The sequence below is a fragment of the Thunnus albacares genome, chromosome 8 (genome assembly GCF_914725855.1).
Source record: "Thunnus albacares chromosome 8, fThuAlb1.1, whole genome shotgun sequence".
Taxonomy (NCBI): domain Eukaryota; kingdom Metazoa; phylum Chordata; class Actinopteri; order Scombriformes; family Scombridae; genus Thunnus; species Thunnus albacares.
This window is the reverse complement of record NC_058113.1, coordinates 1,867,562-1,894,217: the sequence shown is the minus strand read 5'-3', so window position 1 is coordinate 1,894,217 and position 26,656 is coordinate 1,867,562. Positions and strand designations below refer to the sequence as shown.

The window sequence follows — 26,656 nt, the reverse complement described above, 5'->3', positions numbered from 1 at the left end:
AGTCAAATTGGTCTAATCCTGAACAGGGTGAGGAGTGAGGCAGTCAGTGTAATGTGCTGTTAGGACAGAGCTGCAGCAGATGTTGGACTCACTGAACACTGGTTAGGGGCCATTTAGCAGCAGTAGACCTGCTGCTCTAAACTGGTGACCCAACACAGTACTCTGCGGCCACACACACACACACACACACACACACACACACACACACACACACACACACTCGTTGTCCTTGGTCACTTTTGGGGACATTACATAGACTTACATTCATTTCCTGGAGCCTTACCCTAACCCTAACCACTACTTGCCTAACCTTAACCACTGACCCAAAAATCTGATTTTTCTCAACTGGGCCCAGCTTTTGTCCCCAAACACACAGGAGGGCTGCACGTCAGCTGCTTATACCCTCGCCTCACTCTATGAATGATTTTTAGATCCATGTTTTTCTCAACAGCTCACTGGCAACATTACCAAATCAACTGGATTGTCAAAACGAGGTTTATTGGATAAAATCTCAAAGCACAACATATGGTATTTATGGTAAAATACATCATTTGATACAGATGACATTTACAGAAATATGTATAAAGGCTCTGTTGTCAATAAACATTAACATCTGTTTACAAAAGCAGTTCAAGCAAGGGATTCAAAACAATACTGATAGATAATATGAAATATTTAATGAATATGTACACTCCATTATAAAAGAAAAGAAAGAAAACCAAGGTAGCAGTTTCTGTGATACATTCATGACATGATCCCCATCCCTTTTTTAGAATAAAAATATGTTTGTGTAGGCAAAAATACAAAAAGGTATTTAAAAAGGATTCCAGCTTTTGCTTTTTGGCACAGCGAGCCAAACATTTGTCATGTAGATATCTCATATTGCTCCTTCAGAAAGCACTAAACAGAGAGATATACAAACAGGATGCCATCACTAAAGAAGATTGTTATTCATGACTACAGACACAGAAGCACAGCTACAGATAACAGCAAAATACTCACTTAAAAAATGACAAATAATTTTACATAGTAAACCACAGGACATGCTTTTTATGGTCCAGGAATGGTCAAACATGTTCAGGCAGCTATGGAGACAACAGCCTGGCCATACTGTATGTCCAACACATACATTAACACATTTAGTCTACACTTTCTCTTCTGGCAAACACACATGTTGCATCACAGCTGAACACGTCTTACATATATTAAAGTCAATATTTTTATTTGGTCAAATTTGTAATTACCGAAAAGAAGACATTTCAGTTGTATTAATTTTTCTGCAGTAATAATGGCACCCAACATTAGTGTTCTCCAGTGGGGGCAAAGTAAAAGTAAAAGTAAAATTTTTGTGTAATTTATAATATTGCTTATGTATTTATTCTGTCTTGTTTGTTTTGTTTTTTTTTTATTTGTTATTATCACTCATTTCACTCATGTACTCAATTTACTTAATTTTGCTTTCATTACTTTTTTTTTTTTTTTTAAACTTATTTTATGTCCTTTACTTTGTATACATGATTTTCTGTCTCCCCACTGTGGCATTTCATATTGTAATGTTTAAAATTTGAATATTATAAATAAAGTTTATGAAAAAAACCCAACAACCTAGTATCACAATCATCATCATAACAATCATGGACTAACATACGGAGTGTGATGAGTTCAGGATGACCCGTCTGTGCATTTTGTTCGTCTGGACCGTTGACTGTGTATGTGTGTATATATATATATATATATATATATATATATATATATATATATATATGTGTGTGTGTGTGTGTGTGTGTGTGTATGTATGTATGTATGTATGTATGTATGTATGTATGTATGTATGTATGTATGTATATATATATATATATACACACACACACACACACACACACATATAAACATATACATATAGGTATATACAGTCTACAGTAACTAATGCTAGAGACACACAGCAGGAAAGAACTGAAAGAACATGACCACAAAGTGCCAAAAAGTGCTGTCTCGTGGAAATCAATGCAAACATTACAGTGGTATATGACACTATACATTAGTAAACTAGCTTCTACTTTCCAATATAAACTTAACAGCATGATGGGTCCTTCCAAGTGTTGAATGTTGTAAAGGGACAGACAGCATAAATCGCTAATGGGTGACTACTAATGCTAAGAGGACTTGTTGTCACTCAATCGATATCATGAGAAACAGCCGCTCACAGGTTGGAAGTGTTCCACAAGTATGTCCAAAAATGGAAACAATTTGCGCAAAAGCTGCAGAAAGATTACAGTATATATATTTGCTGACAAAAAGTGAGGAGAATTCATATTTGAGTTTAACTTTGACACACACACTGATACATCTTTGAGCACAGCTGGGCAGACTGGTATTGTTTGACTGGTGTGATGCCTCCAGTCTGCTGTAGAACTTGAAATTGTCAAGTACTTCATGTTGACTCTAAATGTTTGGTCACATTTTTAGTCTTGTTATTCTTGGATTAGATATTTCCTGTTGTGAAATGAAATGCATCTAATTCTATACTGTGTAGTGTCAGTAAGTCTATTAATAATTCTCTGGTTCCAGCTTCTCCAATGTGAAGATTTTCTGCTTTTCTCTATATTATGATTCTTAATCAGATTTTTGGACAGTCAGTTGGACAAAACAAGCTTGAACATGTGATGGGTATTTTATAGACTTAACTATTTACTGATTATTTTTTAAAAAATCATTAATGAGAATGAGAATAATTATTAGTTGCAGCGTTTGTATTCTGTTTATGTACACTATTTGAACAAAGATATATGGGAACACCAGGCCTCATAGTTCTAGCGGAGTGAAATGTAAATGTCCCAGCATACAAAGACATTTTAGACAACAATTCTTCCAACTTTGTGCCAACAGTTTAGGTTTATCCCTTTCCTGTTTTAATATGACTGAGGCTGTTACAGTACCAGATTCATGTCCATGGTTTTGGAATCACATGTTCAGTTATTATACGAGGGTGTTCAGGTGTCCACATACTTTTAGCCATAAACATTAGTGCCTTTGGCTTAATTTAATTAACACAAAATGTTTTTGGTTTCTTCACAGCGCAGTTAACTATCAAAAACTCAGGTATGATATCAGCACTGGTATGTTGATACCCAGCCATCATGGTGAGAGGTTTTGATGGACACTGGCCCAAATGAAGGAAAACTTCTGCTGGGGGGATGGATGCAGAGAAAGATTGAAACAGCGAATAAAAGACGTAAATCTTAAGTTTAGGAAAAATCTGAATCTGACTGTTTTATATTATATAATTTATTTGTTTTTATAAGTTTGCTGTTATGCTGGCCTGATAGTGGCTGACACTGTGAAGCTGTGATATGATGCAGTTTGATCGATCAGTTTGAACTGATCAGTTCTACATAGTTTCCATATGGAAGCTCCTTAAACATAGTTGATATGTGACATACAGTAAACTTGCATTAATATAGATTATTGTGACTATAATCCTGTGTTTTAAGTAGGGGATTTATGGTATAAATGTTGTTTTTTATGAAATAAATGTAAGTATGAAAATAATCAAATTTAAAGATTTTAAATTTGCATAAATCACCAGATACCAGCATCAGTCAAAAAAAAAAAAGAAAAAAAAAAGAATTACTGGCATGAGTTGTTGGAGGCAGAGTTTCCCTCTGTTCAGTCTGTGGTGCCTCTCCAGCAGCTTCTTAATAATAATCTGGATTTCCCTTTATTTGTACAGCAAAAGCACAGAGTGAGTATCTGTGGAGGAGGGACTGTTGCATGAGTCTGGAGGCCCTCCCAGCAGCAGGAAATGATATGATGTTTATGCCATGGTGTACCCGTAGCTCCCACAATGCAGCGCTACCAGCAGTCTGTCTCTCAGGACCTCCTGGCTTGGGTATTCTGGGAGTTTCAGCATGTTGATACTGCAGAGGGAAGAAAAAAAAAAGGGGGATACAGTCAAAACGGTGGAGCACTGAGGTCACGGCGGCTCATATCATGTCTCATACCATGCCTGTCCAAAAGAGAGACCTGCAGCGATATGAATTACCTGTTGCACATTCCTCCATGTAGAAACCTCTCCCTTTTCCAGCTGTGCCATCAGTGTATAAGAACGCCACCACCCAGTGCCAGCAACACTGAAGAAACATACTGCCCTCTAGTGCTTTGTAATATACGTCAACTATCCTGTTAATGCTGTAGAGTGAGTGGTACTGGAAGTGTATGTCTGTTCACTCATCTCATCTCCAAATCTTAAGGATGCTGTTGTTGGGCTTTGTTTCTTCCTGTTAAGAATCAACCTATAGCTTTGGCAATACTGTTGAGCTTCCTCACCAACACAGCAGGATGATGCTGGAAGACCATTTAAGTTGAGTCTGAGTGAGCAAGTGGGAACAGTTTTGAGATGGCGTCAAGACTGAATCCAGAGAGACTGAACAGTGATCTCTTCATCCTGTTGTCCGTCACTCAGTGCAGTGCTTTGGATTTACATAATCTAACATGTATAGTTTCCACCATGCTCAGAAAAGTAGGTGTGTTATCTTTGGAAAAAAAAAAAAAAAATGTGGGACCCTCGTCTGTCATCATTACATATAAAAAAGATTGAAATAGGACAGGAACAGGAAACAACCAGTGCTGGAGTCTAATCACATCACAGACTCTACTCATTTAACTCATGTTCAACTCATGTTTGCATTTTATGCAAACTTGCCTAAATTTATTATTTTCTAAAACTGTGATTAAAACTGAAAAAACTACTTAATATTAGAAATGCTATTCTATGTATTGCAGAGTTTCATTTAGTTTCCTAGAAAATGTAGGGTAAAGTTCCTGCATGTTTGGAAGGCAGACAGCACAAGCCTCAAACAACAGACCTGCTATTTCTTCAACGCCCCAGAAATGCTGGCCAATAATATGTAAGTGAGTCCCAAACTCCTCACTGAGCAGACCAACTAAACAACCTGCTGCAAACAGAAAGCATCAGATATGGAACCCCCATCTCCTGCATGGTCACCAAACCAGACCACTGACCCAAACCATCTTTGATTCTTCAAGCTACAAAAGCTCGCAATATGGGAAGACCAATTCACACCCCAGTGTGAACTGATAGTACCATTTGGATAAAAAGACCCCCACCACTGTTTATCATAACTCACCTCTAAGAGCCAGTCAGAATTAAGCTGTTGTACCATTGATTTGACTCGCTGCTTCTCATCTCATCTTATTATCCTGTCTCTCATACCAACTACACAATAGATAACGCTGCATCATGCATTTCAATCATTCACCAGTCATAGCCTTGTGTACCAGTTTCCCTTTCCCTCTTGTGTCTTGTTGGTAAAATGTTGTAGTGTTTAGTACTTGTAGCTGTAGTATTAGTTATGTGTCGTTATGTGCCTTAGTTTACTCCACTGCCTTTAAGCAAAGAAATGTACCACTAACATAATTCCATCATCCTTGATAACACCATCATGTATTGTACCATTCTGCTTGTTTCACTTTCAGAACACTAAAGCTACTATCAAAAATGCTAAATTAAGAATCACGCAATTTTTAAATTGTAAATACTTTGATTAATGGAGTAACCATTCTCAGGAGATGAACCCGTCTGTCCATGTCTTCTTGCTTTCTGCCATGCCAGTTGAAAGCTTGCATTTTGCTAGTTTGAAGATGTGAGAAGATGTGAGAAGATGTGAGAGTCATGAGTTGTGGATCAAGGCTAGAAGGAGACCAAACCAGGAGCTTTTCAACTCCGGACCAGCCAACTTACTCATCATTACAAGACCCAGACCCCATCTTCTCACCCCAGCACATCAAACTCCATTCTCCGCAATAAGCCACCCAAGGTAGCAAGCAAATATTCATACAAAACCTTCATCAACTTGCTTAAACCTGTTGACATATAATTTCATGACTTATAATTTCAATTGACAATTCAGAACTAAGCTGTTGTACCGTTGATTTGACTTGCTGCTTCTCAGGTAACAGTCATCTCATCTGTTTATCAGGTCTCTCATACCAAACTACACAATAGATAACTCTGCATCATTCATTTCAATCATTCACCAGTCATAGCCTTGTGTACCAGTTTCCCTTTCCCTCTTGTGTCTTGTTGGTAAAATGTTGTAGTGTTTAGTACTTGTAGCTGTAGTATTAGTAATAAATGTGTATGTAACTCAAGTGGACTTGTTGGTGTTTTCTTGTGCTTGCATTTAACCTTAAAATACCTATACCCTCGCAAAATTATAATTAAGATTAATAACAATCATAATTCTAATTGACCTTTCTTGTGTCTTCTTGCTAACAAGGAGGACTATTTCCCTATTATTATACCTTCTTTAATATGAGTTATGTTGCTGGATGAATAAATTCATGTTGGAGTTGTGCACAATAATAACTCATAATTCCCCCATAAAATCATTAAGATATTTGAGTGCACAAATTCCTACAAAAGGAACTGATATGTAGTAAGTTCCTGGAAATCTTGTATCAGTTAAAGGGCAATAATAATAATAATAATAATAATAATAATAATAATAATGATAATGATAATAAAAATAAAGTGAAACTTAAAACAGTTTTTTGTTTAAAAAAAAAAAGATAAAAAATGTGTCTACAGGCAAGACTCCAAGACTCTGGACTTACTGTCTTGGACGTCATTAATATTTATTCAATGCCAAATTACATTGTTCTTTCCAGAAACCTTAATAGGAAATCACTCAGAAATAAAGTGTTATCAAACTAACTACGAAAGTCTGCTATCTTTCCACACAGTCGTGCAGAAAACTACACGTCTAAAATGAGGATGCTTGGTTGTTATATGGAAAATAAGCATTACCTGAACTTGTAAATGAAGACATTAAAGAATGTTTGGTTGAACTGAAAGAATTGAATTAGGTCAGGAGAAAGAGAGATGCAGTGATTACCAGGTACTGGAGGTAGGCAGTAAGTTGGAGGTGTATGGCACTGCAGCAATGGTGAACTTCTGTAAACCACTGCCACCCATCAGGTAGGCGAAGCCACCATGAGGAACCCTGGAACTGAAGGAGAAATACTTTTACTCCAGCAGATATTCATATAGATACTTATCTACAGCAAGACGCACAGTGGAAATCCAGCAGACGAACCTTCCAGTGACAAACTGAAGCAGCAGGACCCGCTCCTCCTGGGTCAGACTCCTCACCACCTCCCAGAACCACTGCAACAGAACAGCAGGAGGAGAAACACATTACCCACAAGTTTTGTGGTGTCCACCAAGAAACTTTGACACACTAACATGAATACAGTCCGTGGTAGACTAAAAGAGGTCCTGGTCCTGAGTATTATTGTGGCACATTGAACTACTTCTCCTCAATCAATCATCCTCATCATCTAAGGAAGTTTGTTATTTTAAATTTGATCACTGAACACAGAAACTGTCATCAAGTTTTAACTTCAAGATGTAAAATAATGATCAAATGCTAAAAGAACTGGGCTGAAATAAAACATTTATTTCACTCCAGGTGAGTCAGACAACAGAAAATGAAAGCATGGAGGAGGATGATGAACTGGTGTTTTAAGAAGCACCTGCCTAGGTTAAATCCAAGTTCTGGCACATTTTAGTTTTTAAAGTGAATCAAAGCTTGATGAATAAAAACTGTGTGTAAACACTGTCATGGCAATGTCACGTATTATGGTAAAAGATCCAACATGTGGGCACATCTGTCTCTCAGGGGTAACGGCTGAGGAAGAAGAAAAGAGGCAGTCGGATGTTTTACCTGCTTTCACTGCAGGAACATAATCCAGACTTAATGTTAGAAACATTAAGACTAATACACACAACAGTTGAAAGTTTGATGACACATCTCTTATGGCATAAATAATTCTGCTCTTATGGTGCACAATCATCCAGGAAAGTATTGATCAACTGTTCTTCATAGTCCAACATTTCAAAAGTTGATCATCAATGAAACAAAAAGATGTTCCTGCATGTCACTGCTTAGGAAATTTTACTTTCCCTTGAATTCTTTTCAAACTAATCCATAAAAACAATAAGGCAACAACCAGTGAATGAGGTTTGGACAACCTAAATGGTAAACATAAGCATCAGAATAAAGCCAAATGAATCAAGTGAAACAACTGTTCAGCCCATGTCAAGGTGGTAGAAGGACAGCCCACCTGGATGACTGGCTCCTGAGGGTCGTAGCCGCTGGTGTACTCAGTGTTCCTGCACCAATCCTGCACATCGATCTCTGGCATCCCTGACAGCAGGAGCTCCTACACACACACACACACACACACGGTATGACGATAAAGTCCAAACTGAGAGATAAGACATTGAAAACAGGAAAAAACAGCTGAAGGTGTGTGTTAAAATTAGTAACAGCATAAATTCCATAGATTTAGGGTTAATCCACTAATACTGTCCACCTCTGATAAGATGTATATGATGCAGTTTGGTTGCTAAACTGAAGATATTTGTTTACATGTATCCATTCTTAGGGATCCACAGATCTGACTTTTTCCGTCCTGATACCGATTCTAATACCTCGACTCAGAGTATCTGCTGACAGAAAGTACTGATCTCTTGCTCTCTTTTTCAAACATTGAAAATCTGAAAACCTCACTGCCTGGAACTCACTGAAATCATTTTCATGTAAGGTAACATGAGGAACACTGGTGCTGAAAACTGAGTTGGCCGCCTGCTGTGACTGAATGAATGTAACTGTAGCAGAAATATTGAATTTTTATAATGACATCGACAAAAAAGCTGTGTTTAATGTGAATCAGTCAGGCTTAAAGACTAATTTGTAGAGCTCGGTATCCAACATGACTTCTGGTATGACATCTGGTATCCCTGAGTATTGACACTGTCAAGTACTTATTTACTTATTTATTTGATTTGGACAAAGTTCTTGTAAACCGTAAATGGACTGTACTTGTATAGTGCCTTTCTAGTCTTCCGACCCACTCAAAGTGCTTTTACACTACGAATCACATTCACCCATTCATACACATTCACACACTGATGGCACAGCCATCAGGAGCAATTGAGGGTTAAGTATCTTGCCCAAGGACACATCGATATGTGGACTGGAGGAGCTGCAAATCGGACTGCTGATCTTCCGATTTGTGGACGACCCGCTCTACCTCCTGAGCCACAGCCGCCCAAAACAGTTCCTTGTGTTTAGATAATATTTAACATTTAGGAAGTTTGGAGTTTTAAGGATGAGACTGGCAACATTGTAAAATTTTCTTATTGTCATCAAATCTGATGATGAATCAAATTATAATGTGTTATAGTTTGTTTCTCATCTGACTTCCCTACTCTGTGGCTCTCAGCTCCAAACCCATTGATTCCTACTGAAGATTTACTGAATGTAAATCTTTCAAAACAGCTCACAAATATATAGTTTCATTTTTTAAGTAATTAGTAAAGTAATTTTCTTAAACAGCTGGTCACTGTAGTTTTTAGCAAATGTTACTCAAACAGGAGAAAATACTGCATTTGTTGGGGACTATTTTCAGCAGCGGATTAACCCACATTTGGTGCTCTAGTAAGTAATTCTGGCAGCAGGACGGTGTGTGTGGGATTGAGTCAAACTAAATTACAGTGTGTGTGTTCAGAGTAATGAAGGAACATGTCATCCAGTGCAGTGGTCTGCCTCATTGATGTATTTTTAATAGTCTTTGGACAACAATGGAGCTCTGTGGAACAGAGGAATAAAATATATCACAATACTTGTTAGTAGATCAGTTCATTGTTGGTTTGGTTTTTTCATGGTATTTTGTTGACCATAAGAAAAAATATATAAGATGTCCAACCTTTTCCTTTAAACTTTTTAAACTTACCTTCACAGTAATATTCACAAGGAGCTGAGAGTGAAACAGTTGTTGGGTTGTGAAAACACAAAACAGCCCGTTCGTTAACTTGTTAGCAGGCATGCAATGACAGCATGACCGAGGCATGTCCAACAAATCCAGGGCGGGATAATCATCATGCTACACTATTGATCCACATGCAAGTGAGGACATGAAATCTGCCAACACACACAGAAAAAAAAACCTATCTGATGGAGCTGAAGTGTAGGGAGGGGCTTCAAGGTGACCCCAGCCTCCTGGTTCCACCCCCCCCAACGCACACCCCTGCACCTAGACATGGCTAATCAATCCCTGCATCAGAGGCAAGTGGGGTGGGCAGGCGGGGAGGAACAAGGAGAATACCAACTGTGGAAGACGATGGATGAAAGGGGGAGGAGAAGTAGGGGAGAGACAGGGAGGTCAGAGGAGGACGACTTACCAATTCGTATTCGTCAAAAAGCTGAATGAGTGAGGGGGGGATGAAGGTATGGAATCCTTGCAGGAAGGCGTTTATCTGAGGCTGGATCGCTCGCGTCATCCTCAGCTCTGTCACCAGCTGGACATACTCCGCCTGAGAGAGGACACACACATACACACAGACACAGATCAAAGTCTTCAAGAAATATTGATAGACAGGAGAACGAGAAAAGGCTCATACATAGTTATCCTCTCTGTTCCTGTTGGACTGCTCTCTCCTGAGAAGACATTGCCATCTGCAGGAACACTATAGTACTGCACTCTCTAATTAGGACAATCTTCTGGGCAAAAAGCTGGAGGAGAGCGATCAATCGCTCATAGGAGACCAACTATGGATGAATATACTAGAGGGGAACTTAATCCGGTCATTAATGCCACCTTCAGCCACACTGCTGCAGCATGACACCACGAAAATACTGAAAAGTCTAAAACTACAACAGTGTTACTACTGACTCCATGTCCAGTGTTCTGATCGGACTTTTTTTTTTAAAGATTAAATGTACAAACTTTCTATCATTCATTTAAAAGGTAAAATTATTCAAGGAAAGGGGACAGAATGCTGTTCATGGATTACTGAAGTTAGGATGGGGTGATATGGCTGAAAATAATATCACAATATTATTAAGAATGCAGTATTTTCACCAATATCACAATATGACAAATCTATGCAAAATCAGACATGTAAAATGATTGTTAAATCATAATACTTTAATCACCAAACCCAACTCCACACAGTTTCACCAGGCCTCTGACATATTTTGATTGATTGTTTTGATCTGATCTGTTTTATACACATAATACACTTGAACTTCTTGAAGAAGAAGAAAAAAGATGCTGTTGTGCCTCTGACTGGGTTTTTATTGATGTACCTTGTTGTCCTGGGTGACTAGAATACTGGTGCCTCCTGGTTTGAGTGGAACTTCCTCCATGGCCCCGAACACATCCGTCTCCACAGAGAAGGTGAGCTCCAGGCCCAGATCACTGATGTCGTTATCCAGGATCCACTGCAGGTTCTTAGCGTACTCTGGATCGATGGATGACACATCCTGGTAGTTTACTGGAATACCTGGGAAATACAGACACACACAAGCACAGATACATACATTAAATACAGAACAGACAGTGTTGATTGCTGGATCCAGGAGGTTTTATTCATTTTTTTATTTTATCCAGGAGGCTGGATCCATGGGGCAGTCTTAGGCAGTGACCTCATTTAGGATCCTAGTGGCCTGAGTATAGAAGCTCTTCCTGAGTCTCTCAGTGCTGGTCTGGTGTATCCGTTACCTTCTTCCTGGGGAGAAAAGGCCATTATCTAGGTGGTTGCGATCCTTAAAGTGGAACTATTTCCAACTCTATATTTTTATTTTTGGACTTCACCATACCTGCCAACACTCCTGATTTTTGCGGGAGTCTCCCTGTTTTTAACCCTTTCTCCCTCTGTGCTCCCGATTGGTAATTTCTCCCTTTAACTCCTGATTTCACAGTGATAGAAATCAAATGGGTGTTTCACAAGCCCTGTTTATACCTGGCATTAACATTTGTCTTGGATGATAAGATCACAAGGGGACAGCTCTAAGTACGTCTGTTCACACCTGGCCTTAACATGCATCTTGAGTGCCCACTTGTGATCGGCTCTCACTTCCCCGTTCTATATGCAAATAAACATGTACATCATTTCCGTATGCAAAGACCAAATTCGTTGTTGTTTTTAACCAGTGGGAGGACTGGGTCTGTGTACCCTCTGTCCAAAACTGTGTTCAACTTGTTTGATAACAGGATAAACAAATATAAAATGCATTGTGTGCCCCCTCACAAACATCAAATGCCTGTCCTATTGATTTGCTCTAGCACTGGGACTGAACAAATATATATATATATATATATATATATATATATATATATAAAATATAGAGTTATGTGCAGCGATCTCCCTGCAGTTGTGTCTCTCCATTGAGAGATGCTGTGCACATTTACGCACGAGGCACAGCAGCCTAACTCCACTGATTATTTTAATTTCCCGACACACTGACAGGATTTGTTGCACATTTGCACACAGGGATTACTTCTACATACGTTTACCTCACTATTTGACACGTTGGCCACGTTTAATATGAACATCTGACATTGTAAAATTATATATATGACTGGAAATAAGGAAAAGCATAATATGTCCCCTTAAGTGATTCTCCTGGCCTTATTCTTGCAGTGTCTGGTGTAAATATCCTTTAGGCAGGGTAGAGCACCGCCTATTTTATGTTCATCCGAATGAATCACTCTTTACATGGCCTTGCAGTCCTGTTTGGTGCCGTTTCTGTACCAGGCAGTGATGTTCCCCATCAGGATGTTCTTGATGGTGCAGGAGTAGAAATTCCTCAATATTTGAGAGGATACCCGGAATTTCCTCAAAGGCCTGAGGTGAAACAATCTCTGTCTTGCCTTTCTCATCACTGAATCAGTAGCCAGGTCAGCCCTTGGTGATGTAGACACCAAGATACTTGAAGCTGTCCATCCTCTCCACCGAGGACCCGTTGATATTAAGGGTCCTCGCTACCCACTCCTTAGTCTTGCTGACGTTCAGAAGTAGGGTGTTGTCCTGACACCAACGGATCAGGTCCTCTACTTCCTTCAGATAGGCCTTTTCATTGTTATCTGTGATCAGGCCAACCACAGCTGTGTCATCAGCAAACTCAATGATGGTTTTGAAGTTGAAAGTGGCTACACAGTCGTGTGTGTACATTGAGTATAGCGGGGGGGCTCAAAACGCAGCCCTGAGGTGCTCCGGTGTTAAGGATGAGGATAGAAAGGGTTTCTACCCTCACCAGCTGGGGTCTGCCTGTCAGGAAGTCAAGGATCCACATGCACAGTGAAGTGTTTAATCCTGTTTAGTCCTGTGTTTGCTGTTTTCTTTCCCTTTTCTTACAGGCTGGCAGCATAGTCACTACATGTCTTAGCTAGGCATGTAGTCATATAGTGATATGTATTATTTTCAAGTTACAGTTCTCAGAAATGCCATCATATGACATGTCAGTGGTTCTATATGTTGTTTGAGGCATCTTTCACTAATTTTTTCTGGCATTTTGCCTTAACAGTATTTGAACAGTAGATACATAAGACAGAAACTAAGAGGAAAACAAGGGGAAACAAAAGCCTGACTTGACCGAGCACCCATCAGAACAGTTAGTATAAGGACAAAAAGTTTTACACAATCTCAGATCATCTGTTTTCTGTTTTCAGTGCAGTAAATATCTGCATGTGATTGGACGGAGGAGGGTGTCAGTGTTCCATGTGGATGGGACATTCTGAGCCTTAGGATGTTAAAAGATGTACTCTCTTATTTCCATTTTGGATGAATATAATTTGATTTGATTTCACCAAAATGACCAGAGGCTCGGGGTAATGTAAACTGGAAGTATAATGTTGCCAAGGAGTAGGGATGGATTCTGATAGCAGGTTCCATTTTGGATCTGGCTCTCGGTCGGCAAAATACCCAGATTCATTAAGCTCAGATGCTAATGAATCTCTTATCAAACCTTTTAGCTCTCCTCAGTCCTTTTTCAGTAACAAAGAGCAATCGAAAATACTCCGATCAACCAAAACATTGAATCCACTGACAGGCAAAGTGAATAACATTGATTATCTTGTTAAAATAGCACCTGTCAAGGAGTGGGATATATTAGGCAGCAAGTGAGCAGTCAGTTCTTGAAGTTGATGTGTTGAAGGAGGAAAAATGGGCAAATGTAAGGATCTGAGCGGCTTGTGATGGCTAGATGACTCGGACAGAGCATCTCGGAGCAGGTCTGCAAACGGCAGGTCTTGTAGGGTCTTCCCGGTATGCAGTGGTAAGTACCTACCAAAATTTGTCCAATGAAAGACAAGTGGTGAACCTGCAACAAGGTCATGGGCGCCCAAAGCTCACTGATGCACATGGGAAGCAAAGGCTAGTCCATCTGGCCCGATCCGTCAAAAGAACTACTGCAGCACAAATTGTTGAAAAAGTTAATGCTGGCTATGATAGACAGATGCCAGAACATGCAGTGCATCGCAGCTTGCTGCGTATGGGGCTGCGTAGCTGCAGACCAGTCAGAGCCCATGCTGACCACTGTCCATCGCCAAAAGCGCCTACAATGAGCTCTGAGCGTAAGAACTAAACCATGGAGCAATGGAAGAAGGTGGCCTGGTCTGATGAATCACGTTTTCTTTTACATAATGTGGATGGCTAGATGCATGTACATCATTTACCTGGGGAAAAGATTTCACCAGGATGCACTATGGGAAGAGGGCAAGCTGGTGGAGGTAGTGTGATGCTCTGAGCAATGTTCTGCTTGGGTCCTGGCATTCATGTGGATGTTACCTTGTACCACCTACCTAAACATTTTTGCAGACCAAGTACACCCCTCCATGGCAATGGTAGTCCCTTATGGCAGTGGCCTCTTTCAGCAGGATAATGCTGCCACACTGCAAAAATTGTTCAGGAATGGTTTGAAGAACATGACAAAGAATTCAAAGTGTTGCCTCCAAATTCCCCAGATCTCAATCCAATTGAGCATCCATGGGATGCGCTGGAAAAACAAGTCAGATCCATGAAGGCCCCACCTTGCAACTTACAGGACTTAAAGGATCTGCTGCTAACGTCTTGGTGCCAGATACCAGAGTACACCTTCAAAGGTCTTTTGGAGTCCATGCATTGATGGGTCAGAGCTGTTTCAGTGGCATGAGGGGGAGGTGGTTTTTGATGTTATGGCTGATCAGTGTATACTGGGGGCTTCTCATGTTTAGCCGACCATCTTCGCAGCTGGATTGAAGATAGAAGATTGTGAGTGAAAAGACACATCATTCTGTAAGACCACTGTATGACCGCCAGTGCACTGTGTGTTTCTTTAGTTTCACAAAGTGGAGACTCCTCTCTAGAGAAACAATCAGCTGATCACCTCGTGTCACTTTAAGAATCTCCCAGTTAAACTTTGATTGATATCAACATGTGAATCTGATCCGCTTCATAGTGGAGTCAGTAGCTGGTGAAATACAGCAGGCTGCAGATGTTAACTCAGTGTGTCAGATAGATTTCATACATTCTGCTTCTCAGCTCATTTCTAGGTTGTCCATATTAATTATGCTGCCACTAAAACCTACCATGTTTCTGCTGCTCAGCCAACATTAGGTGATTAGACATCTTTGCATTGTAGTTATTTTAACCTTTAGTTCCTTGTAAATGTGAAAGGTAAACCTAATTGGATTGGATAAGGGATTTGTGAGGATTCAGATTTTATAAAATGCTTTTGAACCCCATCTCTACCATGGAGTCAGTGAAAGTCATGCTGAGTTATCCACTAGCAATTCCTGTGTGCAGTGTACCCGTATACACAAGACAATCGCCTGAACTATTTTGGATACAGCAGAAAAATCTATCTTTGTGATTTTGAGGTAAGATCAGAAGTTATAAGGAGTGTCTTTATATATTTTCTTATCAGATTCATCCTCAACAGATTCTACTGTCATTGGAAAGACTAGGTCACACGAATTCCAGCAGTATGTGTAAGATACATGTGCATTCCAATTTGAGTTGTGGTGATATTTGATGCAAACTGCATGAAACAAGTTCAAAGGGTTAAAGGCGGATGACCCCATATATTATAAAGGCATCATAATCCTGTGTTCATTTTACCTAGTATGTGTTTGTAGAAGGAGCGGGTGAAGTAGATGTTCACCAGCTGTCGGTGGTACAGAGCCAGACCCAGGATCTGACCTGCGAACCGGAAGTAGTTTAGATGGTCTGGGTTCACTGAGGAGTTACTGTTGGGCTGGAAAGTAGTACCTGTAGATCACACACACACACACACACACACACAACACACCTTAATCCTACATGATAAAGTTCTGCATGTGACTGAATGGTATCACAGTAAGGAAAACGCCATGTACCATCAGCTGACTGAGTGAACAGAGCGTAGTCTGGGTTGATGATCTCGTTGGACAGGATGTCAAACCACTCCCGAACAACACCTTGACCCTGTAACACACAGACACGTCCAACTCAAACCACAAAACAAGTCTCTACTTTGGATGAAATGAGACATGGGAGTGGAGTACTGCTGATCCATCAGCGGACAGCTGAAACAGGCCAACAGAAAAGGAGTTGTATTACTGAAAACTCATAAAGTGTCACAGGAATTAAAAACCCACCATCCCCTCCTCTCCGTGGAAGCGGACAGCAATGCCTTGTTTGAGTTTCTCGTTGGTGGACTTGGAAACCATCTCACAGCTACTCCTAAATATGGAGTCTGGTGATGAGATGCAAAAAGAGATCTTACATACAGTGCAATAAAAGTCAGAGTTGGTATGCTTTTAAAGATGAAGAGGGAGAAAAAGATGGGGAGGACAGATAGGAAATATACTGTAGAAGTCAACACTGAAGTTACATGCATTCTGTATCCATTTAAAATCTTGCAATTCATTGTCACATTGTATACTGGCAAACGTCAACACCCTGTACAAGATATTCTATAATGTATTGTATAATTTTGCACTAAAAAGTTAAAATTTCATGAAAATCTTTACAACTTTTACAAGTGGATCCAACCACATGACTCAATTTCCAATTTTACTGGATCAAGTGTAACTTCACAATTTGAAAAATGTCTCAAGTTCCTTGTTCCACAGACTGTGTATTACTGTGAGACTGATTCTTTTCGAACACTATACTATCTTTTGAATGTTGAATGATTGATTGATTGATGACGCAGGTTCCTCTTGTCATTAGGCTTGGTACTGAACCTCGCAGAGTGTCCACTCCTGAGACCTGCCCTCTTCCTTCAGGTCTCAGGAGTGGCCATGGTGGTTGAAAATGTCTCCAAGCTTTGCCATCCTGTATGTGGGATTCTTTGTACAAAAACTGATCTTCAACCACCAGGCGAATTAATCAATCAATCAATCAATCAATTTTTATTTATATAGCGCCAAATCACAACAAAAGTCATCTCAGGGCACTTTTCATATAGAGCAGGTCTAGACCGTACTATTTAGTTTACAGAGACCCAACAATTCCCCCATGAGCAAGCACTTGGCGACAGCGGTAAGGAAAAACTCCCCTTTAATGGGTAGAAACTTCAAGCAGAACCCAGCTCTGGGTGGGCAGCCATCTGCCTTGACCGGTTGAATCCATTCATTCAGCACATGTCAAGTCGAAGTACCCAGATGATGTTTTCTTTATATGGACAGGATCAGATACTTTGTTGCAAGAGTTCCACAGCTTTGTAAACTCTAAAAACAAATACCTTTAGTTCACTATATCATCTGATGCAAATAAAATTAACTATTTAGACATAGTGGTAATTAAAGAAAACAACCTAAAAACTGACCTCTACTGTAAGCTTACGGACAGAAACTCTCTTCTCCACGGTGAATCATATTACGCAATGGCTCTCAAAAACAGTTTTCCTGTCTCTCAGTTCAACCAAATCAGACAGATCTGTAGCTCTAATGAGGACTTCAACACCCAGACCAAAGAGCTTGAAAACCGTTTTAGACAAAGAGGATGCAAAGACACTTGGATTAAAAGTGCCTCATCACATTTTTCCAACTTGACACAAACTGAATGTCTTGCTACTACTAGACCAAAAGCAACAGAACACCGAATTGTTTGTGCCATTCAGTATTCACCTGTATCCAAGGACATAGAGAGTGCAATCAAAGAACATCGGCATATCGTACTGTTCAGCTCTAGCTCAGTCCCCTCTGGAAATTACCCATGTGGTCATTGCCAACAATACCATTTCACACACAAAACTGACTCATTCAACCACCCTCACACAAGAAGAAAATACAGTATCAAAGGTGTTTTTTCAGGTTCTACTGCTAATATCATATACATGCTTAAATGCCCTTGTGGACTGGCATACATTGGTAAGACCACCAGACCAATAAAAAGTTGAATCGCTGAACACTGTAGTTTTCTGTGAGCACAAACAGGTCACTGTTTGGAACAAGAACTTATGGTTATGCAATTGATTCATTGCTTCACTCTGGCACTGACAAATTCTGACCAAAAAGGGAGGTGGTGCCCAGATGAGGTAAGGTTTTATATTAATAGAAGTGTTATGTTACAAGAACTCTCAGATACGTGGGGATGGAGTTTAAAAAACATCCACGCAGAGGGGGAGAAACATACTCTACGCTCCTGAAACGTGAACTTTTCTGGATACATACAGTACACTGGGCACTTTGACCCAAAAGGCCTTAATGAGGATTTCGACGTTAGACCATTTTTGTGATTGAATACCCTATTAGTCATGTCTCTAGCGGTAATATTGCCTTTCTGTATGTTGTGTCGTCTTTTTGGAGTATTCTTCTTGCTTATGGTGTTACATTTTCCCTATATCAAAATTATAATTTTTAAAAAAAAATACAGTTGCCTCTAATAGGTAATATGTAAGGCGGCTATTTAGCCTGAGTCCTTTGTTGGAGTGCAAACTATTGGGGGGTACATGAGTTGTATATACTGTAATTTGTGTTATTGTGTGTTATGTCACGTGTGTTTGTAGTATGGACTATGGGTATTTAAGATGGTGACTCTCTGTATTTATCAGAAATCTGAGAGGAGGCTTGGAAACACCACAGCAGAAAATAAAAAGTCCTTTTAACAGGAGATACTTGGTGTGTGGATATCTCTGCCTAATACTGCAAAGAATTTTCTGATCCAGCACCCATCCTATTAGCTATTGGGTCTTTTTTATCGTTTCTTTTTGGGCACTGTACGTCAACACTTTTTTGGTGCCAACCCCAATCTGTAGCATTGAGCATCCAAAACTGTCCAGATCTGAAGGTTAGCACTGAATGTCAGATTTATAGTCCTGTATAGGCCTCATTTCCTGTTGCACGTAGGCAATACTACATAAGTGAAATGGTAATGCAGGAATACATTAACCAGAAGGCAACTGACATGGATATACACTTTCATGAATATCAGACATTGCACGCAAGAGATAACTATCACCTCCAAAATAGAAGGTGGGGGCTTTGACTTTGAAATTTTCTAGGGGATGCCCTTGAGCCATTTTTCCACTTCCATGCCCAAGACCCATATCTGATATCTAGTTAAGCAACTTCTGATGCATATGCAAAGTTTTGTTGGTTTTCAAGCACCCCTAGCACCTCAAAAATGCTAAAAGTAATTAAGGGGAGCTAGAGCCACGCCTAAGCCCAATTGTGATATTAATTGAAATATTTACTGGTTCAAACATAGGTGCAAACTTTCACAAGTTTTTGTGCATCCTTAAGTCCTCAAACATGTTCATAAAATGAAAATCGACGCATGAAATCCAAAATGATTAACTTCCTGGGCGAAAAAATTGGGCGAAAAAATTTGAGAAAAAAAATGTATTATGTTGAGAATGATGAGAGCAATGAACCAACTGAATTTCATGCATATCAAAGAAACTTCCAAAATGGCCTTGTGTTTGGAGGTGCTATGGAGCCCACTGACCACACCCAAGCCCAATCACTACAGAACTTTGCAGTTTTCACCAGTTCTGCTGTGTGTTCGCTTCTGTGAGTTTTCAAGCATCCTAAGCCCCTCCGAAATGCAATGGCGTCCCAGAATAATAATAATAATAAATAGTGCACTGCCTGTTCAAAATGTGCCTGTTCAGAATGGGCTGATTTCTCAATACCTAGAGAGAGTTGTGCCCATCCCCTAAACGCCTCTCATGCAGACTACCAGTAGATGTTACAATTTACTCCCTAGATGCCTCACACGCAGAATATCTGGAGACTACAATTTTGAGTTGAGTGGAAACTGACTGTACATACAAAGGTCCTGCGTGAGGAACAGGAATAGAGCTTAACTCTCTACTTTTTCACTTCATTCTCTACGGTAGTTCTCATCACTACGGCTGTAATCCCATCTCTGACCACAATGTGGATTGCAATGACAGAGTGGCGATGTCTGTATTTCCGTTCGTTGGCTTCACAGGCAGAAGAAAAAGCAAATCAACGTTGTAGAAGTAACATTATTTATGAGGTATCTTTATATATTTCTCAAGAACCGCTCATCTAACGAACTTCACACATTGACATTGCACTTCCTAGTTTCCCCAGCAATCCACCCACCATGTATGAAGTAGACCAGGTGAACAGTTCTTGAGATATGCGAAGGACTAACTTACATACATACAGACATACAGACAGACATTCCTTGCTTTATATAGAGAGATAATCCCTTCAAAAACAATAGGTTCCTCGTACTTTCAGTGCCAGGGACTGTTCGGCCCCTTGCACATTTGCAATCGGGCCCTAATCATAAATAAAATAATTAATCATCAACAAATACCTTACTTGAAAGCAAGGTATTGAACAAAGTTATCGTTTTTAGAAACTCAGATATCGTATTGGCAATGGTATCAGAAAATTTCTAACGAGACCCAGTTACAGTCCCACTTAATGGTCCAGAGAGTAGAACTTGGTGGCATCTAGTGGAACAGACTCGGCAGAAATAGAATGTGATATTCATAAGTATGTTTTAATTAGTGTATAATCTCATGAAAATAAGAATAGTTGTGTTTTTGTTACCTTAGAATGAGCCCTTTATATCTACATAGGGAGTGGGTCCCATGTTTCTACAGTAGCCCAGAACAGACAAACCAAAAACTGGCTCTAGAGTGGGCCTTTCACATTTTTCACGAGTTTCGCAGCCACTGTACATTCTCCTAGAGCTTGGAAGGGGAGGGTGAGGAGAGGGATATTCAATTTGTTGCAATCTGCAACCTCACCACTAGATGCCACTAAATCCTACACATTGGTCCTTTAAAGACACAGTTCAACATTCTTGGAAACACTTAATTTGTGAGATGTTACCACTTACCAACACCTCTAAAGATCACTAATTAACATGTTGTCTTACCTGTTTAATTTGTACAAAAACAGAAATGTAAAAAAGACAATATTTTTTTTTAACATGGTGGAACTAATTCTTTAAGCAACGAAACTGGGTGCAGAGCCAGGCTAGCCATTTCATCCTCATTCACCTTCAGAAAGCTTCACTGATGTAATAATATATAAAATATATAGGCTGTGTTTTTACACATTCTATAAGACACCCTGACCAAAGCCCTGAGTTCAAGTTGTTTTTCACATTTTCCAATGAACCAGGCAACATTAAACTGAAGAGTAAATGATGTCTTTAAATGCACTGTGTCGTGATGACGTCTTCACATGAACAATGGATGTGTATGGTGGTGGTTCATACCTCGATGGATGAGCAGAATGTCATTTTCATTGACCGGACGATGAACCATGTCTGAGTCTGGCTGACCGGCCAGCAGATGCTCATAGAACCACTCACAGCGATCCTTGAAGGGCTGAGGGGGAAAACAAGACTTCAACCCACACTGCACAGCACTTTCCTTAACTAATTACCACTTTGCTTCACTTTCAACTCTCAGACTGTGGATTTTTCAGTCTCAACCGACGGTTCAGAAAGCCTTCAGTGCTGAAAAACTCGTCTGTAATACAGAGATGAGGCTGAGCTCTATTTGCATAATGTATGCCTTTCTTCTCTAAGTGTTGGAGGTAAAGTGAAGGATGAGCGTGGAAGAGACAGAAAGGCTTTTCCTCCTGGGGCTGTGGGGTGTACCGAGAGAGGAATCAGGAGATGAAATCAAATTCACCAGGTTAAAGTCTGTAATTAAAACAAGGGCCTACTCCCAGGTGAGCCATAATCCATGGGTAAGGAGGCTCGAACGCTGCAGCTCAAATATGAATACTGAAGAGTGAGTGAACAGCGCAAAACTCAGAGCAGCACTTAAAATTTATGAAGCCATATAAATGGAACTTAAGACAAGTGTTATTGCCATGGTTGTAACACTGTTAAATGATCCTGAAGTGAAGACAGGGGACTTTCAAAGTCACTTTCCATAAAGTCCCTGAAGACAGAAACATAGAAACAGAGAGGGACTTAGAGCTACTTGTCACAATAGAAAATATAGGATAATAGAAGGTAAATACTTCTGGAACCACAGTGTAGTTTGCATACAAAAGAAATGGATTGCGCATTGTGGAAGAAGATAAATGCATTTGACGGTGTTTGGGAGCTATTAAAAGAGGGATTTGTTTAGAAGGTTCTGACTCTTGATAGGCTAGACAGGGTACACGTGGGTGAGAGCCTTTTATGAAAATGTGGGTTGCCATGATGAGGGAAGAGCTGAAAAAAATTTGGAGACATGTAGTTGATCCGTGATCCATACCGATCGCCCCCAAGGTGTGGCATGCATTTGAACCGCAGGTTAATTGCAATATTTAATGTCTCATTTAAGACAAAGTAAACAAACCGCTGTAAGTACAAGTCATGGACAGACAGCGTATTGCTAACAGGGATTTTCAAGAGCAACAACCAAACCAGCATCTATTGGGTCTGAAGTGACATCTGCAGGTATGTTTACATGCTGTTTAATGTGCTGCAGCTGAGCAGCTAATTAGCTACATAGCTGCTAACTGATGTTAGCGGTGCACTTTTCCTCGGTGATTGAGTATTGAATATTTTATATACTTTAAGATTTTATTTAACCATTGGACATCTTGAATGTTGTTTTCATTTGGGCAAAAGTTCCTTGCTGTAAGTGTTTTACAGAATATATGGAAAACAAAGTTTTTTTTTGTCCACCCCGCCCCCCCTTTTTTTTTCTGATCCGAAAAATGATCTGATCCATGACTCAAATCCGTGCTACGATCTGAACCGTGAGTTTTGTGATCCGCTGCACCCCTAAGACCTACAGTCACTTATAGTGACCTACAAACACTGTGCTGCACCGGAGAACCCTACAAATCTGCACCAGATGTGATCAGGCAGTGACAGATAGCTAGATCTGCATTCTACCAATAAATCCCAGATATCAGGTCAGTATCAATGTATATGTCAGCACTAAGTAACGAGACATGTCAGCAGAGACATGCAGAAGACACAGTATGTTTGAGGTCATTTAGACACAGTGTCTTCATGACAAAGTTTGTCCAGCGGAGAGCACTGACAAGTTCACACTGTAAAATGTAGGAGTTTGTAAAATGTTTAATAAGCAGCTGGTTTGGTTAGCCAGCAAATTGCACCTTAAGTAGATACCCATGCAGTTAGCGACAATAGCTCACCCAGTGCAATCCTTTCTTTGATGACTCTAAGTGGGACTTAGAGAAAAGTGTTTGAAATTATTTATGTGAAGAAAAACAAAGGATCCCGCACACTATCCATCACTTGAACTTATTAACACAACATTTTGAACCACAGACCCCCATCAGGCAAAACTTATATAGAGGGGCTGGGGGGATGGAGCAAGCCCAGGCTGAAAAATACTGGAATTTTCCTTTCAATGGAGTTTCCTTTTCAATGGAGCTAAGAAGATGATTGAGTTTCAATCTAGGGTGAACTATTCCTTTAAAATCATAAAACTATGTAGGTGCTGTATACACTGTACAGTACATACTAGCTATACTGTATATCAACATGTGTCACTGAGTGGCAGCAGTCCATTCAGACTAATAGAAGGAGAAAATATGGTGTCATTCAAATGAATTGACATATAAGAAAAGGATTACAGGGGTTGTGTGACTGTATATCATAAAAAAAAACATACCACATTTTTTGGGGTCCAAAATCGTGCTTCCATAATCAGCCCTCCAAACATCTTATAAAATAATCACATCTCACCTGGCCCTTAATAATATGCATGAAGCGCGACATCAGCTCTGGACACTCCAGCAGGAAGTGGAAGTGGTTAAAGATGATCTTTGGATTCCTGAAAAGGGGGAGGCAGAGACATGAACAGAAAGAGAAACAAGACAGGGGGAAGTGAGAGAAGTGGAAGTAAACTGAGAGGAAAGAAGTTGCTAGATCAATAGCCAGTCTCTCGGAGCTGTGTGAGGAGGTTGATATATGGCAGAGCGCCACATTGACTCACCTGGTTACAAAACACTTCAGCACCTCGTCATGCCTGCAGACAAACTCAATGAAGCGAGGGGACGTCATTCTGGGAGAGGAAGGTGGGGGGGAGAGTGAGAAAGATGGAGTGAGAAAGGAAAAGAGATGGACAACAACAACTCTGCTACAGTATCTGCTTTACAATTAGATGTGGATCATTCATTTCTTCACGGAAATGATGTTGGGTCATAATGGAAGATGAGACTTATCCAGAACACTAAAGGTGAGCAGGTAGCCTGGCATTGCCAGACTAATTCGCAAATTCATATAGGATGGGTGGAAATCTGTCTGACGTATCTGCCGGCTCGGCAGATTTGTCTGGTTCCCAGGCTGGAGAACAGGGTGGACAGCGGAGGAGCAACAAAAACAAAATAACAGACATCTCATTTCAGCAGGCATGTCGATAACAGGCCTCTATTGGCTGTTAATTAAGCATCCTTAACGGTCTACTTGCATATAATTATGGACTTGGTGAAGAGTTTAAACAAAGAGAGATAAATGTGGGTGCAAACAGGAGGTAGATGAGGCAGGGGAGCTCACAGTGGGAGGTGGAGGAGGACAAGTTGTCTCAAGTACTAAGTAAGTACTAAGAGAGATAAAGTGATATTTTAGATTAGCTTGATAAATTCACTAGTTAACTAGTGAAGGCCAAAATGCTGACTAGTTAACTAGTTAAAGCTTCTTCTGACCTTACTAGTTAACTAGTGAGGGTCAAAATGTTTACTAGTTGAGCTAGTGGGGTCCAAAATATGCACTAGTTACAATAGTGAGAGACATTTTGACTTAACTAGTCAACTAGTGAGGTTCAAAATGGTCACTAGTTTTGGCAAAGTCATGGTCACACTGTCATTCTGTGCGAAACATGTTACACATAGAGACAGAGACGGGAGCACATACTGAGCATATAGATATAATGCACAGCGCAGCTGGTGCAGCTGGGTCAGATCTAGCTTGGATCACGTTCATACCTCAAACGAAGCGTACCAGAATTCGTTTGTGACCGGACAGAGACCACCTCTTCAACAAGGTTGTTTTGGTCCCCACCCGAGTGTGATTACTGTGTTCACACCTGCTCAAACGAACCGCACCAAGGGGGTAAACGCTCCAGGGTTCAATTCGACCAAACTAAACAAGGCAGGTGTGAAAACGCCCTTATATGTCTGCTTTTCCCTATTGCTAGTGTAACATGGTAGGCAGGAATGTTCTAGGACACCCACATTTTACTGTCCTTGAAGGCACCACTACTAAAAATGCAGAAACTTAGTTTGTAGTCTAAGGCAAATCTCCGAAGTCTGCCGGATGACGCATGTTGCGTCACCCGTAGTAATGGCAGTAGCAGTACCCTCAGTAGTAGCAGTAGTAGTAGTGGCTGTTGTAGTAGTTCTTGTGTCAGCATTATTACAATTGTAGTAGAAGTAGTCGGAAGTACCATAAAAGCAGCAGTAACTTTGGTAATAGTACTAGTGTCAGCATTAGTAGTAGTAATGTCAGTTCCCCCACAAAAGACTGTGTTCTTCAGTATACTGGCTGGAGCTCTGAAGGTCTGTTTACATTAGAGCTGATACTTAAAGGATGGCGATGGAGATTCTATATTTTTCTTATTGTCAACAAATATCACAAACTCTTGACTTTGTACTGAATAAGAATAATAAAAATATAAAAATTCGCCAGCCTTATCCTTTAGTGCTCTCTATGTTAAATCATGCTTCCTCCTTATTCTACTAATTAGATATAACAGCAGACAGATGATGGCTGAGCACAGACCCTTGTGGCATCTGACAGGAGCAGCACATGTAGAAGGCCTGGATCACAGCGCTGAGCCGATTGGCTGTCATGGAAATGACGTCCTCCCCGTCGGCATACGCTTCTGTTTCCATGACGATCTGACGGTCCAACGAGGAGGGGAGCTTCGTTGTGGAGGTGGAGTGGTCGACTTCCCGCTGTTTGAGAAGCAGAGAGGCTATCTCGCTGCTGGAGGAGGAGGAAGAGGGGTTCTTCCTGTTCCTGTCCAACTCTGTGGAGATCAGCACCAGCCACTCATCCAGGGAGTGCCACAGCAGCTCCAATGGCTGCCCGCACACAAACAGGAGGTGAGAGGAAGGCAGGATCCAAGAGAAAACAAAGAGAATGAGCCATGAAGACATTACAAGAGAGGAATGGCTTTGACCTTCAGGGTATCTGCAGGTTTGACAAAGCATCATTCAAGGCTCTTTATTGTTATTTGGGACTGAATTACGGCCACTTTCAAAGAAACAATAAGCTCATGTCATGAAAGTTCTGACTCTACTAAAGGCCACTGAAAGGAACATTTTCAGAATTTTCAAGGACCTGAAGACACCCTGTCAGTTTCACCAGCACAGAAGTTTAAAAGGGATGGTTCACACAAATTAA

General features: G+C 40.3%; 1 protein-coding gene across 1 annotated transcript in view; it reads right to left on the bottom strand.

The window, feature by feature from the left end:
• Positions 1-2,705: 2,705 nt before the first annotated feature.
• Positions 2,706-26,656, bottom strand: part of hace1 (HECT domain and ankyrin repeat containing E3 ubiquitin protein ligase 1) — a 37,776-nt gene continuing 13,825 nt past the window's right edge. Inside the window, exons 12-24 of the mRNA XM_044359637.1 lie at positions 26,030-26,334; positions 24,246-24,314; positions 23,996-24,083; positions 21,548-21,659; positions 16,489-16,586; positions 16,228-16,315; positions 15,971-16,120; positions 11,178-11,374; positions 10,271-10,402; positions 8,149-8,247; positions 7,119-7,189; positions 6,918-7,031; positions 2,706-3,917 (exon numbers count right to left, since the gene is read on the bottom strand). Of these exons, the coding sequence (XP_044215572.1) occupies positions 3,815-3,917; positions 6,918-7,031; positions 7,119-7,189; positions 8,149-8,247; positions 10,271-10,402; positions 11,178-11,374; positions 15,971-16,120; positions 16,228-16,315; positions 16,489-16,586; positions 21,548-21,659; positions 23,996-24,083; positions 24,246-24,314; positions 26,030-26,334 (1,626 nt within the window). The 3' untranslated portion in view covers positions 2,706-3,814. The remainder of the gene's footprint in view (positions 3,918-6,917; positions 7,032-7,118; positions 7,190-8,148; positions 8,248-10,270; positions 10,403-11,177; positions 11,375-15,970; positions 16,121-16,227; positions 16,316-16,488; positions 16,587-21,547; positions 21,660-23,995; positions 24,084-24,245; positions 24,315-26,029; positions 26,335-26,656) is intronic.